Source organism: Lepidochelys olivacea, assembly GCF_965140295.1.
Source record: "Lepidochelys olivacea isolate rLepOli2 genome assembly, chromosome: 9".
NCBI classification, from domain to species: Eukaryota; Metazoa; Chordata; order Testudines; family Cheloniidae; genus Lepidochelys; species Lepidochelys olivacea.
This window is the reverse complement of record NC_140419.1, coordinates 18478454-18494576: the sequence shown is the minus strand read 5'-3', so window position 1 is coordinate 18494576 and position 16123 is coordinate 18478454. Positions and strand designations below refer to the sequence as shown.

The 16123-nt window shown below is 37.2% G+C and overlaps 1 protein-coding gene across 9 annotated transcripts in view; it reads right to left on the bottom strand.

Annotated features, from left to right (window-relative positions):
- Window positions 1-2077: 2077 nt before the first annotated feature.
- The window catches only part of ZBBX (zinc finger B-box domain containing), a 48490-nt gene continuing 34444 nt past the window's right edge, over window positions 2078-16123 (bottom strand). For 7 of the 9 annotated variants that reach the window (XM_084640024.1, XM_084640025.1, XM_084640026.1 and 4 more), the window contains 7 exons: window positions 14810-14976; window positions 12992-13308; window positions 11718-11877; window positions 10869-11033; window positions 6894-7142; window positions 4499-4637; window positions 2078-2306 (listed from right to left, as the gene is read on the bottom strand). In XM_084640024.1, coding sequence (XP_084496150.1) covers window positions 2231-2306; window positions 4499-4637; window positions 6894-7142; window positions 10869-11033; window positions 11718-11877; window positions 12992-13308; window positions 14810-14976 — 1273 coding nt within the window. In that variant the 3' untranslated portion in view covers window positions 2078-2230. The remainder of the gene's footprint in view (window positions 2307-4498; window positions 4638-6893; window positions 7143-10868; window positions 11034-11717; window positions 11878-12991; window positions 13309-14809; window positions 14977-16123) is intronic. The other 2 variants (XM_084640030.1, XM_084640032.1) reach the window with 2 other exon arrangements.

The following is a 16123-nucleotide window of genomic DNA, read 5'->3' as shown; positions in this document are numbered from 1 at the left end:
GCAACTAGTACCTTTAAAGAAATGCAGTTTTTTCCAAAGAAAATGTTTTGCAAAGATTCACAGGAAGGGTTTCATATAGTCTTGGCTCACTGTGCTCTACATCAGGGGGAGAGTCAATTTTCTCTTTCCAACCATATACCGCTGCCAGGTGTTCAGCTTCCTCAACATTCTTTGTAGCAACAACTTGCAGGATCAAGCTTCTTGTTTCTCAACTATCTAAGGGTACGTCTACAGTATGAAATTTTGAAATTATTGTATTCGAATTTTCGAAAGTGATTTTATACATTCAGTCTTGTGTGTCCCCACTAAGCGTGTGAATTCAGCGGAGTGCGTCCACAGTACCAAGGCTAGCATCGAATGTCTGAGTGGTGCACTGTGGGTAGCTATCCCGCAGTCCCCGCAGCCCATTGGAATTCTGGGATAAACTCCCAGTGCATGCTGGCGCAAAAAACATTCTCGCGGGTGTTTCACGGTGTGTGTCATCAGTTGCTCCTCCCTCCGTGAAAGCTATGGCAGACAATCATTTTGCGCCTTTTTGGTGTGCAGACACCATACTGCTTTCAGCAGACAGTGCAGTACGGTGCACTGCTGCTCTCCTGCTACTATGAATCCACCTCGCATTTCCTCTCATCTTCCTATGTAATCTCTATAATATCTACTCTTTCTCTTCCTCGTTGACCGCTTCCGCTGCCAACTCTGCTCGGCCATCGTGAACTGAGCAACACAGCTTCCGCCGCCAATGCTGTTCTCCCGCTCTTGCCGCGCTACTGAGCCTTTCCATGTTGTCTGCCCTGGGCTCCTGCCTCCTTGAAAGCTACAAAAGACAACCATTTCCCACCTTTTTTTGGCTATCATGATCTGAACAGCACCTCTCCACTGCCACTCTGCTCTCCTACGTTTCGTGCCCTTTTTCCAGGATTACCTGTGCAGGTGCCATAGCACAGCAAGCATGGAGCCCGCTCAGATCTCCGCTGCAATTTTCACCATTGTAAATACCTCGCACATTATCCAGCAGTACCTGCAAAATGGGGTGAGGAAGCGATGACAGCACGATTACGATACTGATGAGGACATGGACACAGGCATTCCTAGAAGCACAGCATGTGGCGATTGGGAGATCATGGTGGCGTTGGGCCAGGTTCATGCCATGGAACGCCGATTCTGGACCCGGGAAACAAGCACAGACTGGTGGGACCGCATAGTGTTGCGGGTATGGGATGATTCCCAGTGGCTGCGAAACTTTCGTATGGGTAGGGCCACTTTCATGGAACTTTGTGACTTGCTGTCCACTGCCCTGAAGCGCAAAGACACTAAAACGAGAGCAGCCCTCACACTTGAGAAGCGAGTGGCCATAGCCCTGTGGAACCTTGCAACTCCCGACAGCTACCAGTTGGGTCGCAAATCAGTTTGGAATGGTCAAATCTACTGTGGGGGCTGCTGTGCTGCAAGTAGCCAATGCAATCATTGACCAGCTGCTATCAAAGATAGTGACTATGGGAAATGCGAAGACCACTGTGGATGGCTTTAATGCGCTGGGGTTCCCTAACTGTGGCGGGGCGATAGATGGAATGCCTGTGATGGTGGACTGTGCTCATGGTCACCTGTGCTGATGAGATCGCCACGGTGACCAAACAGGAAATGAAATTCAAAAGTTCCCGGGGCTTTTACTGCCTACCTGGCTAGTGCATCGGAGTTGACAGTGTTGTCCAGAGCGGTCACAAGGGAGCATTCTGGGATAGCTCCCGGAAGCCAATAACGTCAAATTGCGTCCACAGTACCTGTAACCCGGAACTGCGATCTCTACTTTAGCGCCACTCCACTTGCCGAGGTGGAGTACAGAAACCGGATTAAAGAGCCCTTTAAATAGAAAAAGCCGGTTTGGTTGTGTGGATGGAATCAGTTTTATTTCAAATTAACTCGGCTAATTCCAAAATAACTGCGTACTGTAGACGAGGCCTTAGGTTTCAGTAAAATGGTCTTAAAAGATGCAATAGTATCAAACACATAGTAATATACTGTTTGTGCTAAAAAAAAAAGCCAAAACCCATAAATGATTTTTAATTTTAAACATGTTTTATTGGTAGGATAGACTTGCAACAACATTCTTCAGCAGCTAACATCTTCAACACCTGAGAACTGCCTTCTAACAGTCTACCTGTTTTATATTATGCAAAGAAAAAAAAATTACTAGCAAGTTTTGGCTGTGGTTTTTTTTTTTTTTTTTGGTTGGTCAACGTAGTGCTATAACTTCTTGCTTGTCCCTCAGAATCTCTTCCTCCTCATCTGTATGGCTTTCATCACAGTCTCTAAAAATAAAAAACAAAAAAAAACCCCACACAATACAATGATTATCAACAGTTTGTGCTCAAGGTCCTCAAGGAAACAAATCCTGGTAGGATTTTTTTGGTCCTGTTTCTCATACTCATCTAATATTAACTTGATTTATCATATTAAAAAAGGTATGACCGTTGTGCAATCGGTAAATTGTAACAAAGTATACTTTTGGCCAAAACTACCGCGTCCATTTATTTTTCTCAACTTCGGACAAGTTGTTTCTCAACTAGGCTTGGCAGGATTTGATTTTCTTAAAATAATTTCACTGGATGATATCAATGTTTATTTTTAAGCTTTTTAATTTTCATCAATTTAAATGTTAACAGTTGGGCAAAATTATGGGTGGGGCAGACAATTATTTAATTACAGATTTTGAGATTTTAAAAGTTAAAGCTTTAACACCATTAAACACAAATGGAATATTTTGATGCTGATAAAGTAAATGTCCTTAAAATCAAATTTTAATAGGTTATCAAGCAGTTTCTTACTTTCCTTATGTGTAAATTTTGATTATCAATGAAAAAATATTTCCATCAGTTTGTGTGTGCATGGTGAAATCAAAGTTCACCAACATTTACTAATGAAAATCTAATCCTTCCAACCCCACTCTTAGCTAAGTGGTGAGTCAAAAGTACCTTCCTTATCCTGTCTCACCTGAAAATCCCAAGTCCCAGAATGAATAAGCTAAGTAAGGGGTTTTCATTTGTGCCATCATCATTGGTTTAAATAGCAACCAAGAAAAAAAACAAACTAAAATTTGTTTGAAATAGCTTTCTAGAATCTTGAGCATAACATTTCTTCTGCTACTGTTTTTATTTAATTTGCAAATTTTGTTTAATTCCCTGTTGACATGCACCTGCTTCATTATTAAACAGGTTTCATTTCCAAAACATTGTACAAAGTTTAACTAATCCTTTGAGATAGAATCATTATTATTTCCATTTTATAGATGAGTTAACTGAGAGGCAGAGAAGTTAAGTGACTTTTCCTAAGGTCATGTACAGAATTCGTGTCAATCAAAGGATTTTCTGGTTTTCAGTCACATGCTCAGTCCACTGGACCATCCTGCACCATAACTGATGACAGAAACATTGATTCCATAACTGTTCTAATTAACCTATGCCTTTTGGTTAGTTGGAAAACAGTTCCCACAGCAAACTGTTGAGGACTTTCATTAACAGCTGCAATTTTTGTGTGTCTTGGCAACAGGGCAAGGTATTTAAAACCAAAACCCAACATTAATAATCTATAGGCATTTACCAGCAAATTACACCATTTTCATGATTTCTGATAGCTTTCCCTCCCCCATGAGAGTTGCAACAAATTTCCTGTCACCTAGACCTGTCCACACTCTGTTCTTTCAGATATCTAGCAACTAGCAGGGTCATTCTACTTTCCTGGCAACAGCAATCATACCACTCTAACTGCCAGATATCAAATTCCAAGTAACGTATCAGAGGGCAGATGCAGGGGACATGGTTAAATGATGGAATTGTACAATTTTTTTTTTATCAGACATCAAGCAGTGACTGAGAAAATGGAAACATCTGCACTGCAATGGTCCAGAAAAGGCTTAAAAACAATGTTCAGTGAACCGTGCACAAGAACTAATGTTTTCCAATAAAAAACATAATTTCATTATTTTCTTAAATTAAGATTACACAAGTGAAAATAAATTAGTCTAGCTATGTAAATTACTTTGTGTGGTCATGAAATTTCACATATAATAAATGGGTCCTTACAATTTTATTTCTAACGAAGAATAACTCTCTCCCCAATCACAGATGTCATGAGTTAGCTAGAAATTACTTTGCTAATTTACACAAGCAGCATATTTTTAGATTTATATTACTTCTACCCCAATATATTGCTATAATCTTGGTGGCTAGGGACTATTTTTTCTTATTTTTAATGGACTGTATTCCCTTACAATTTTCATCTTTACATGTTATATTAACTCTGTGATTTAACAAAACATTGTGCAGTGTAACAAACATGTTAGGGCATTTTTTAATTCTTTTAAAAATCCCATCAATATAGTAAGTCATTCAGATGAAACACATATACTAATAATTGTCCCTTTAAAAAAAAAAGTCAATGAGTAGTTTGCCAGTCAAGCATTTTATTAAACAGCTAAAAAAAATAATCAGCAGGTTTAACTTACCTACAAATATCAACTCTACTGTGGTATTTTATTTCTAGGTTATTATGGAAATCTGTAATATTTTCACTTATCTTCTTTGAATGTCTGCTAAAGGTGGATAAGTCTTCAGAGGTAAAGCTGTAAAGCTTTTCCTGAGAATCTGAAATATTTTGTAATTTTCAGTAGCCTATGTAACAAAAGTGCAGTATCTACAATATATGGTCTCTAAAAACTCTCTCAGAACAGTATAGTCATATCAGCAAAAAACATGACATCATTAAGATAACAGTGATAAAACACTCTGGTTTCAGATGTTACTGGAAACACAAATTAATTATAAACTTTATTATATGGTTGCATCAGTGTTTCTATTATTTTCAAGAGTTCATAGTAAGGACAAAATACCACAACTTAAAGATTGAAACACAGGGTCCATCAGCAGCTGCTACTATAGTTGCATACATTCCTATGGTCTTGAAATACCATAGATAGGGTAGAGAGACCTGATTTACTAGTTCACAATACTTCAAGAAGACTAAACAACATGGATCCCCACTCCTGGTGATATGTATGCACCAAAAGTTATATGGTCACTATGATTGCTAGAGGCTGCACCACTTCTTTATGACACTGAAGATACATAAGATAATATAGCCCTAACTATCCCTCAATTACTTCCACTTTTTCAGAAGCCTGTAGCAAAGTCTGAAGAAGTGGTGTCAGAAGCAGAAATTAAGAGTGAGACCATCTGACAGTCTTCTCAAAAGTCACTGGTATTTTATTTCTCCTTCTCCTTTGAGTATTGTCAGCGTGCATCCTAACCCCTGGGAGATTAGCAGCAACAGAAATCTACAAGGATGTGAATTCGATGAGAATTAGTTAAATGACAACTGCAGGCCTGAAATGTGCATCGTAACTCAAAACCAAGACTAAAGTAATGCTGCATGAACATATACATGGAACTCTAAAGTACCAGCAGTATATGTCTCAATGATGGAAGAATCTCTTGAGTCTGGACTACAGCTTCCATGTATCATGTTGCATCACGGCCAGGGACACCCAGGAGGCACCATGGTGGCTCATCAAGAGGAGACCATGATATATTATGGGAAATGAAGCCTAGCCCATAAAGGAAATCTGAGGCATGAAGCACCCAAACTACAACTTCTATGAGGGACTGCGCCACACCTGGAGTATTGTGTCCAGTTTTGGTCCCCACACTACAGAAGGCATGTGGACAAATTGGAGAGAGCCCAGTGGAAGGCAATGAAAATGATTAGGGGGCTGGGGCACATGACCTATGAGGAAAGGCTGAGGAAACTGGGTTTATTTAGTCTGCAGAAGAGAAGAGTGAGGAGAGATTTGTTAGCAGCCTTCAACTACCTGAAGGAGGATTCCAAAGAGGATGGAGCTTGGGTGTTCTCAGTGGTGGCAGATGACAACAAGGAGCAATGGTCTCAAGTTGCAGTGGGGGACGTCTAGGTTGGATATTAGGAAAGAATATTTCACAAGGAGGGTGGTGAAGCACTGGAACGTGTTACCTAGGGAGGTGGTGGAATCTCCATCCTTAGAGATTTTTAAGGCCCGGCTTGACAAAGCCTTGGCTGGGATTATTTAGTTGGTGTTGGTCCTGCTTTGAGCAGGGAATTGGACTAGATGATCTCCTGAGGTCTCTTCCAACCCTAATATTCTATGATTCTATGATTTCTAAATTAAAAATTTTGGTTTTCAATTTTTCATCAAAAAGTTTAAATTGTCTGAAAGCAAAAAAAAAACAAAAAACCAAAAAACATAACCTTATCCAACCATCTCTATTCACCATGAATTGTCCCTTAAATAAATGGTCTTCATAGAGGTGGACTTAAAAAAACAAAAACAAAAAACCACAATCCCAGGAGGGAAGTGTTTCTTTGCCAACACTGCCTGATAACTGGCATGTGTCATCTTGAAGATGACACATTAATAAGATTTCCTTCTTGGCCTCTTTTTTCCCCCCTGTTTGATTTGATCCTGGTGGCAGGGTTCATTTGCTGTGTACATTATCAAATATCAAGGAAGCAGGTGGCTATTAAAATACTCAGACCCAGAAGGGGTACCTGACACATCCTGTCAGATTTCTTTGATAGACATGCAGGAGGTGAGATAAGTATGAGCTGTCTGCAATTTGTTCCTATGGAGCTGAGCTGAAGATTATGTGATGGTTAAAAGTAAGAAGACCGTTCTATTAAGCCAGAAAACTAGAGTTTTGCATAGCCCAGAAGGATGCAAGTACTTTGTGCTGGATCAGGTCTTTAATTTTCCACAAATCAGAGCTCAAATAATGATCATGAACACAACAATAATGTAGTTTGCTTTACATTTTTGCATGCATAAACACAGCTAAAATTACTCTTATGTCCTCACTGTAAGTAATTACCTGTATGACTTTTTAGTTCATTTTCCAAGCCAGCTAAGGCTTGTTGATCAGCAGTATATTCTAAGAGAGGGTCATTTTGTTCAGTTACATCAATGCATTCAATTTTTGAAATTTCAGTAGCAGCTCTAGATAAGGGCTGAGTAGTTAAATTTCTTGGTCTTGTCTGAGAGTGTGTACAGCAGATACCATCAGATTTCATAGATTTAGAGGATGGTATATTTGCTGACAAAGGTCTTTGGAAACTATTATCTGAAAGAAAAACAAAACAATCATTATTGCCTTCTAATTGTGAATCATGATTTTAGATGTATAATAGAATTTGATCTCACTAATGTCATTTTCTGTAATTAAAGTAATAAATTAGTATTAGTCTTGGCAGAATCTGATTTTTAAATAATTTTGACAGATAATATTGATTTAGATTTTAAGCATTTTTATCAATTTCAGTTTTCACAGTTGTACAAAATTATTGGAGGGCAAGCACAGTAAACACTGAGATTCAAAAAAGTTAAAGATTTATAACCATTATAACATAAATTGTATATTTCAACACTTGATGCTGATAAAAGTAAATATTCTTAAATCAAATTGTAATTTAAAGTTCTCAAGTAGTGTTTTTCTTACTTTGCCTATCTATACATTTTGATTATCATTGACAGAAATATTTTTCATCTGTTTGTATGTGTGCGGTGACAACAATTAGTAAAAATCTAATCCTTCCAAGCCTAACTATTATTACTGAACATGTACATAACACAATGAAAATTATAATTGGCATCTGATACTCCTTTTATAGTGCCATATAACTTTCTGGAAAAAAAGTATTCTAGATTGCAAGTTAGCACACTTGGTCTGTGTGGCATAGAATATTTTTCTGCCATGTTTAAAACTATTTGGTTCTGCCATTTTTGATGTGTATAAAAATAAAATATGAGTGTATAAACAAAAATAAATAAAATTTCAGATTTTTTGCACTGAATTCAAAATTGATTTTAAAATCGGTCAAGTAATACTTTCCAAACAATGAAAATGTCAACTTGGTTGCTCAGGATGAGCGAAGAAATATGTGAGCTGTGTGTCTTGGGAGGGAGATAGTTGAGGTTGAGAAGGATAACTGATGAGATGAGAGAAGAATCATTTAACTGATCATTCCTTTTGTTTGTTATTATTTAGCATTTGTAAGATAATAGCACTTAAAGGCTCTGACTAAGATCAGGACCATATTGTGCTAAGCACTGTACAAACATATAGTAATAGAAAATCCCTGCTCTAGAGAGGTTTATAATTTAAATAGACAAGACAGACAAAGGGAGAGAGTGGAAACTGAGGCACAGAGAAGTGGCTTACTAAAGGATATGAAATCTAAGTTTTAAAATAAAGTAAACAAAGTTGTTTGTATGGAAGTTGTGAGAAAGATGGTTTGAGTATATACCGTTCAATATGTTATTTAATTTTTACTGTTGGTGAAGACATGAATATATTATATTCAACAGTGTGGCCACAAGCATTTGCTACTGCTGCTTGTTAAATGTTTAAGAGGTGCTTGATACATATTTTAAGAACACGTAATACTGAAATGGAAATTTTAAAAAAGAAAGCTTTAAAATGGTTAAAAACTGAGTGCAGGATCTTATCCATGGCTGGAAAAGTAAAGTGAGCTGTGTTTGGCCCTAGAATAGTTATTTGCAAATAAGTACTGTAATACATTCTGTTTTGTTTTTTCTAGTGATTAAGTGAACTGAAATAGCCAAGATGACCTTGGGATATGTGCCTGTTATACACATATCTTCGAACATGGGGGCTCCAAATTGAAGTGCCATCATTTACAGTATTTCTGGAGTATGGACAGCAGAAAATGGTACTTCTGAAAATTATTACACAATTATCTGTAACTATCATTGTATGACGTATCATTTCTTTAATAAAAATGTTGATATAATTCTTCATTTAACCTATTACAGAGCTGCTGCTTCCCTCAATAAAAATCCTTAAAATCTCATATCATCATCATCTACTACCCACCCCCTACTGTGCACCCAGAAGGGGAGATAAATCCAGATTAAGGACTAATATCCTATTGATTTGTAGCAGATTACACCATACCATGCATTTTAATTTCTAAGGTGCAAATCAGTGGAAATTTAGTTTGTGAAAATTAGGTATTTTAGATACGAGGCTGTTTTTAGTATTAGAATCAAATAATAAAAATTTGGCTCTGATAAAAAGAAATTGTTTTCTAATATATAAGATTTCCTGTAAAGACTCTTCTTTAAGCAAAGGCAATTTCAAACAATTAGCTAGTAAAGTATTTGCAACTAAAGTTTAATGGCCAATATACACTATAAGCTGTTACAAGCTTTTTAAGATTATAAATGTTCCTAAGGTGTATTTACATTGAGTTAAAATAAAAACTACAATTTTTAAAAAGTTTTAAAAGAAAATATAATTTCTTCTGCCTGAAAAAGGGAAAGGCAGTGGAGACAAACAGTTCCAACTTGTGTAGTACAAGAACGAACAAATCAGATCTCTCTCAAGCCTGTCTGCCTGTTTCATAAAGACCAGTGATACAGGACCAAGATAAACTGGTTATATTTATGAGACCGTTTTGCATTCAACTATAGTACAGGTACATCATATTCGAAAACTACCATAAAGTGAAAATTCTTAATGATGTCAATTACTCTCTTCGTACAACTTAAACTACCTTGAAACTTTGAGTTGTCATACACCTTCAAATCTACAAGTTCCCTGGTGATGACAGTGAGTTAAAAATGTGAACCACCATGAAATTTAATCATGCAGTCATTGTGTATCTTTCAACGCAGTAAGCTCCAGAGAGAAATGGTTACTACCTATTTTTTCTTTTTATATACTTTTATTACTCTCTCACAGGCTCTTTTTAGATTTTAGATCAATTTTATGATGTGTTCTCTGGATTTTTGGAGACCAGGCAAATTGTTGCAGTGATGCACTTGCAAATTTATTTATTCACACTATCACCTGTACTAACCACATCTTTCCAACTACTTCAGGGCCAGATTCAACTCTCAGGGAAGAGTCCATAGCAAAGCCTTCACTGAATTCACTAGACATTGATAGGATATGCTATAATAAGCTGTATGGGAAAAGTCAAAGAAAAGATGGTTAAAATTAGTGGACTCAGTCTAAGGGTTGTGCAACACAGAAGCCAGCACTTAATATGTCTGGAGGCTACCGTATGTTGGTATTGCTGTCTGCCTGTTGCCAGGCCCAACTACTGTTATACCTCAAATACCGATAGGTAGGGAAAGCAAGCTGTCATGTAGCTCCTTGCACCTTTAGTGAGCTCCTGCTGTCTGATGTTGAGCTCACCGTCAGCCCAACCCTAAATGCTGGCATCTGGAAGACCTTTGGGAGTACGATTAGAGAAGCACAGTCTGACTTCTGAGTTTGTTATTGGATTTATCCATCTTTCAAATTGAGTTTGCATGATTTTTATTTTTGGAGATACGATTGAGGCAAAGTTGGGGATCCTGGTCTAATTCTTTTTTTTCAGTATTCCCCAGATTACTTGAGGGACAACTGAGTATGCTTCAGATTTTTCATTTTTCCAATATCTAAATCTAAAGTTAAACTGGGTAGACTCTAAAACTACCTATTTTAGAAAAGAATAGTAAACTAGCATTCAAAAAAATAATTAATTACAAATTGTATCGGACAGATCTAAGCCCCCGAGCCAACAAATCACTGAAGCATGTGCTTAGCTTTAAATCAAAGGGACTACTGATATGTTAAATTTCAGAGTAGCAGCCGTGTTAGTCTGTATCCACAAAAAGAAAAGGAGTACTTGTGGCACCTTAGAGCTTATGCTCAAATAAATCTGTTAGTCCCTAAGGTGCCACGAGTACTCCTTTTGATATGTTAAAGTTAGCCTGGTGATTACCTAACCTGCTAAATCAAGGCCTCCAAAAATTGTTACCTTGTCAATATTCTTACCAGTGGGTGACCTGTGCATTAATGTCCATGATGAAACTCCAGCACATAAGTTTTGTTGTTCCAAACTACTTGAAGATCTGCTCAGTTCACTTTGCAAGACATCCTGTACTACAGAATCATCAGCATATTCACTTAAGCTAGTGTCTCTGAACCAATATCCCTTTCCTGAAATAAAAAATGCAACATAAATAGCACCAGGAAAATATTAACACTTTTTTCATGTACATATTTATTTGGCCTGTGAGACTGTAGCTGCTGTATTATTTAATATCATTATGTCCAGAGGTGGTCAACAGTGCTATAATTAAAAATTTCACACAACAAAACATACAAGTATATTTTCAAGTGATATGCAGATAATTTGTTATACATTTTGTATTTTACAGATTCTATACTTCAAGTAAGGATTTAGTAACTTTTAATTCATAATTTCAGATGCTTTAATGGAAGCCATTAGAAGTAACAAAAGAGGCATGATTTTAAGCAGACCATCACATCAAAATTTACTACCAGCAGAAAAGTGTGAAGACTGATCGGAGTCCAAATTCTCAGGTGACATAGATAGAGGGAGAAATCAAGTATGTTGGTGTAATTTACAACTTAAAATAGAGGGCTGATTTATCCTATGCTTTCTTACATTCCATTAGTTGCTCTTCTTGGCAGAGCAAAATATCATACCAATATCAACCAATTTATCATATTGACCTAAAAATTATACCACAGGACCTAGCACATGCTTATATAGAGGTAGAAATAAATCTATGCACAGATAAAGGCTATGATGCACTGCAACATAGGTACTCAATATGTAATGTTCAGTTGTGGAGGATTTTATTTCCAGATTGTTACCTGAAACTGAAGTACTGTTTGTAGAGCTGCAATCTGAGAAAGGTGAAGGAACTGAATCAAGTCTTACTTGCTTAGAATTTGTATGCAAAATAAAGAATCCCTCAAGTCCTTGATATTGGGTCAAAGTAGGTTTTTCTCTCAGGGCTACATCCTGTAACAACTAGGATAAAAGACAAAATATTAAAGACCACTAAAGGCTTATATTGTCTACTTATACCAAGTCCATTTTAATACAATGTTCATGTCATAAAACCTGAAGTCATTCTAATTAATATAAAAATATTTTTGTGAAAGGTTTACAGTTTAAGACATGCAATATTTCTAAAAAAAAAATCCTAAAAACCTATCTTACTTAGTAGTCACCAAAGTAATCAGAGTATTACCTCCACTGATCTTCACACTTCTGTTAAACCATTGGGGGTATGACAACATAGGGATTTAAAAACAAAAACAAACAAACAAAAAAACACACACAGCTGGGCCAGGTCAGCTGACTCGGATTCATGCTCCAGGGCTGTAAAATCGCTGTGAAGATGTTTGGGCTTAGGCTGGAGACTGAGCTCTGGGACCCTGCAGTGGAAGGTCCCAGATCTCGGGCTCTAGCCCAAGCCTGAATGTCTGAATAGTGATTTTTAGCCCCGCAGCCTGAGCCCCGCAAGACCCAGCAAGCCACAACCATGGTGCGCATCTTTTATCCCAGTGTAGGCATACTGTGTGATCTGCAACCATCAAAAGAGAATCAAGATTAGTTGCCTTGATGAACACACAAAGACTGCATTCATAAATGGAAGCAAGCAAACAAATAAGCTCCGCAGACCTATTCAGTGAGAGATGTTTGAATACTATAGTTTCCATAGGAGGGCATGCTCAACCTCAGACAGCAAAGTTAAGGGGGAAGGGAGGGTGAGCAGCAGGCCACACAGAGCAGCCCTTCTGAGATTGCGACTAGTCGCCTGTTTTTTCTTGCTCTTTCTAAACTATCCCCATAGAAGACTGAAAGTGGGGGGTGAAAGCACTTTTATCCTCCCCAGTTGAAAGGCTGGGGCAGTGATAGCCAGCCCTCCTCCTGCCCCACTAAAATTTCATTTATGATTACCACTATTTTTAATGGAGTTACTTTGTTACTACGTATTAATGTGCAATATTTCATGGTAACTACTGTATATGGTTAACTACCAGTACCACTCTACTGCATTGTGCCAAGATAAAATGTTGAAAAGGTGACAGGGCAATTATGCAATATTTATTTGAAGAATAGGTACAAAACATTTTACCACGGAAGCCTCTGTAGTTACAGGTAAAATCAAACTCTTGCTTGTGTGGAAACTGTCAAATTCCAGTGAATCTGTATTGTTTTTCAATGATCTTGTCATGAGGGAAGGTTCATTGCTGCCTAATTTAAGAAGATCAAAAGTCTTCTCAGGTGACATACAAGCACTAAGGGGTCTTCTATAAGTCTTTGTTTTAATACTTTCTTTTTCTGTTACAGCACTTTCATGAGAACTGCTGAGAACTGTTTCTTCTGTGCTAGAATGGATGCAATCAGTATAACTTCTTTCATGATTTACTGTAGATGTTCTTGCAGATGAAACTAAACAAAAAAAAGACAAACTGGATGTCTACAGATATTCTCAGGAAATTCAAAACAAAAATGTGCAGTCTTATAGCATTTCACTGTTAGATAGCCCTAAGATGTCAAATAAGCAATTCATAAGGAAAACAATTGACTTTCATGTAAACTTACAGCTTGATTTTCAGAGACGCTGGGCAGCCAGAGCTCTCATCGAAATCTATGGGAACCACAGGTGCTCAGCTCCTCTAAAAATCAGACCCATAATAACTCATTATCCATGAATGTATTAAGTCATTTTGTATCTGACATTCCTAGAGGGGCAACTATCTCCAAGAAAACGCTTTATGAAATTGTAATTTTTCCTTTTAAAAAGGCACGAGATCTAATTGGAAACAGCTGAACAACTGCAATAGCAGCATTATATTTTCACTACAAAAAAGCGAGACGGCTACTTGGAAGTACATTTCTTTGAAAGCAGTAGCAGCTATGGATACATGCTCTCGGGACATGTATCTTTTGCATGCAGCACCAGAGTAATGATTAAGGGTTTTTTTTTTCTTTTTATCTTAAGACATAGCTATTTGCCTTTCCTTCTCTGCACCCAAGGCCACACATAGCACACCTCACTGTCCAACTGTCAGTTTCTCTTTCACCATTTGGGCCTGAGCTTGAACCAAATGCAAAAAAAGAGACTGGCTGAGCACGTAGAAGAACTAGTTTTTGACAGTTTGCAAGGAAGAAACAATTAAATGTAAAACATTAACCTAACATACTAATACTTTAAAACACTAATTATTAAAGAAAAATGGCATAGTAAAATAACCCAGTTTTCTGATTCTGGAATAAGAAAAACAAACTGTTTTCTGACTCGTGCTTAATAATGATTTCACAATACAAAGCTGCCACATTTTCAGATATCTTTCACTAATCCATCCACAAAATTTTGCAGGTACATCCATTTAAGTATTCAAATACTGCCTCTGTGCATGCAAATCAGACAGACAGCTAGCCAGGCATCCAGTCTGCAAACATTTGTTTACATAAAAATTGATGCACACAATTTGTGAATATATCAATGTGCTCTATTAAAACTTTGAGTTAAGGGGCCATTCTGAGTGGTTGTATAAGCATACAGTCCATTTAACTCACATTCTCTAAAGAAACCTAGAGGCTTTGGTTCAAATCCTCACCTAGTATAATTGGGTCCTAATTATGCATGCCATAAACCCATATATTGCAAACATTATCTCTCCCTAATAATCAAGCTATAAACTTGTTTTTCTGCATGCCATATAATAATGCCACATGACTAAACTGAATATTCAAAGTAGTTTTAAAGAACAAATGTTTTTATTTTTGGCACAAAAAAAACATTGTATTTAACTGGTTACAATTTTGTCTGCTACAAACACAGAAAGATCATCATATAAAATACAGTACTGCCTACTAGAACAAAAGTTCTTTTCTCTCCCCCCATGTAAGGAAAGTGATAGCAAAAAATAATCTTACCAAAATTTACCTTTAGAAATTTCTTTAACGGGAACACTGCTTCTATCATGAGGAATGAAAAGGTCTTTTTTGTCAGATGTAGAAGCAGAATTACGAGATGTCTTGCTAGTTACAGCAGCAGCTGGTTCTGGTAAAAAGTCTGATATTGTATCCTTCTGATTTTCAGGTACTGCATCACTTTGGTTTGGTTTTGTTTTTTAAAATAAAAGAAAAAAGAAATTTCACACATAAAGGCTCCTAACAGACAATCACATCCAAAAGTTAGATAGTTTTTGGGAGGTCATGGAAGTTGCACAAGTGTCAATAGTAGTACTCTATATGAACTTTAATTTTTAGGACACAAAAGTGAAATAAAACAGTATTTAAAAAGATAAAAGGGCTTGATTACAGTGATTCATAATTTTGCCTGGACATACTAAATTAACCCAAAGGTATTGCTTTAAGAACATAATGTAATCATAGATACAGCTTTCAATAATATAGTGCCTCGGATTTCTTGGCATCCAAATCCGGATATGAAAGTACACAGAGGTCATTGTGAATGCAAGGAAAGATTTTCACTCATTCAAGAGCGTGTGTTGCACATTTTAAAGTGTGTTTTTATTTTAAAGTACCTTGCAACCTCTTACTCAGACAGGACCTTCACCAACAAGTCATCTAGGTAAGGTGAGATGAAAACCTTCCCACAGTGAAGAATAATGGAACAGTCAGGATCTTTGAAAAGACCCAGAAGGATGGGGAAGTCAAATTACAGTGTCATGTATTAAAGATACTAGTCACCTAACACAAACTGGATATATTTTTATGAGTAGGATGAAAAAATGCACATCATGGGCATCTTTAAATCAATTAATGCCAACAAGTCCCCAGATTCCACGGCTGCTTTGAATAAGCTGAGTCTCCATTGAAACTTATCATGAAAAAATTGAGCCTCTTCAGATCCAAGACAAGACTGTTCCCCTTCCTCTACCACAAGAATCTCTGCTTTTTCTGCGACCTTGCAACTGTTGCAAGCTAAATTGTGTGAACAAAGCCTGTCCGCCATAGATTTGCTGTTAATCTGGTGTCTTTTGCTACTTCATCTATGGGTCAAAACAAAGGAGTTAATACTAGTGGTAAACCCTTTAAAGATGTGGGACATACCTGCTTTGGGGAAACATTTTATGTACATGCTAGGGATGGTGACAAGACAGTCCCACAAGCATGTTGCTTTTCAGCCTATACCTGTAAACAGGCTGGAAGCTTGGCACAACAGCAAAAGCATAACAGGCCCATGCTGCTGTGTGGAAGGGGAAACTGAGGCACACCGCCTCATGGCACTGGT